At 68.7% G+C, this 1383-nt stretch overlaps 1 protein-coding gene across 3 annotated transcripts in view; it reads right to left on the reverse strand.

Annotated features, from left to right (window-relative positions):
• The window catches only part of SLC16A3 (solute carrier family 16 member 3), a 9356-nt gene that overhangs the window by 1673 nt on the left and 6300 nt on the right, over positions 1 to 1383 (reverse strand). For all 3 annotated transcript variants that reach the window (XM_025046964.1, XM_025046965.1, XM_025046963.1), the window contains 3 exons: positions 800 to 1047; positions 439 to 582; positions 1 to 218 (listed from right to left, as the gene is read on the reverse strand). The exon at positions 1 to 218 is cut by the window's left edge and continues 631 nt beyond it. In XM_025046964.1, coding sequence (XP_024902732.1) covers positions 1 to 218; positions 439 to 582; positions 800 to 1022 — 585 coding nt within the window. In that variant the 5' untranslated portion in view covers positions 1023 to 1047. The remainder of the gene's footprint in view (positions 219 to 438; positions 583 to 799; positions 1048 to 1383) is intronic.

The raw sequence follows: 1383 nt of genomic DNA on the forward strand, positions 1-1383 counted from the left end.
CGCGGCGCACACACAGCAGTTGAGCAGCAGGCCGCCCAGGATGAGGAAGCCGCCCCGCCAGCCGTAGCGGTCCTGCAGCAGCTGCCCCAGCGGCGACAGCGCGCACAGGAACACGGGGCTGCCCGCCGCCGCCAGCCCGTTGGCCATGGGGCGCCGCTTGTTGAAGTAGCGGTTGAGCATGATGAGCGAGGGCTGGAAGTTGAGCGCCAAACCCAAGCCTGGAGTGGGGGCGAGCAGGTGAGGCACTACCCTGCCCCCACCCTGGTCCCGGGCCCCCCAAACGTATGGTGTGAGCACAGAGCCCACGTCACCAACTGACGTGCCTGGGAGACAGACGGGGATGGAGGGACAGGCTGGCGCCCGAGGGAAGGGTGACGGGCCCGCCGCCCTGATGCTCCTCCGCCCGCTGAGCGCTCCCCGCCCGGCCCCCCGACTCACCAGTGAGGACCCCCGCAGTGAGGTAGAGCTGGATGACGCTCCTGCAGAAGGATGCGGCCACCATGCCCAGGGACGCCAGGAGGCCTCCCGCCAGCATGACTGGCCGGCAGCCAAAGCGGTTCACACACACGCTGCAGAGCGGGCCTGTGGGACACAGCACTGAGTGGCAGGGCCCAGCCCCTCCCGACGCCCCGGCCCCTCCCGACGCCCCAGCCCAGCGGACACCAGGGGCACCGTTTGCCCAGAGCGCGTCCACTCAGACAGCCCCGAACACAGCGCCGCCCACACCGGTGGCCCCTGCGTGGATCTGCACAGCAGTGTGGGTGCGGACGGGCCCTCTGAGCGGGAGGTGGCCACGCACCTGTCCCGTACAGCATGGCCAGCAGGATGGAGGAGATCCAGGCCGTGTCGCTGTAGCCGATCCGAAACTCGTGCATGAGCTCCTTGAAGAAGACGCTGACCGCCTTGGGGAAGGCGTAGGAGAAGCCTGTGATGACAAAGCCTCCCAGGAGAACGGCCCAGCCCCAGCCTCCGTCAGGGGCCTTGACGCCAGTTGGGCCCTCGTCGACCACGGCCCCTCCCATGGCCAGAAAGGCTGGTTCCTCGTCCCTGAGAGAGAGGTGGGCAGGCTCATTCGGTTGTCAGGTGGGCATCCCAGCCACAGCCCAGCGGCGTGGGGACAGACACGGTGGAGAGCTGGCACCAGGCTGGGCTCCTTCCCTCCAGGCCTCAGTCCCCAGCAGGAGCCCAGCTCGGGGGACCCCCACTGCCCACCTTTCCACTCCTCCAACCCCTGCCGAGAGCCTGCCTCCGGCCCCAGCCTGTGCTGGGGCACAGCTCGAGGTCTGGGGTGACCAAGAGCTGTAGCCCTTCCCCCCTCCATCCACGCTGCCACACAGCTGGCCCTAAAGGGCAGTGGCTTTTTTGGTCTCAGCCAGGTCTCGG

Source organism: Pteropus alecto, unplaced genomic scaffold (assembly GCF_000325575.1).
Source record: "Pteropus alecto unplaced genomic scaffold, ASM32557v1 scaffold134, whole genome shotgun sequence".
NCBI classification, from domain to species: Eukaryota; Metazoa; Chordata; class Mammalia; order Chiroptera; family Pteropodidae; genus Pteropus; species Pteropus alecto.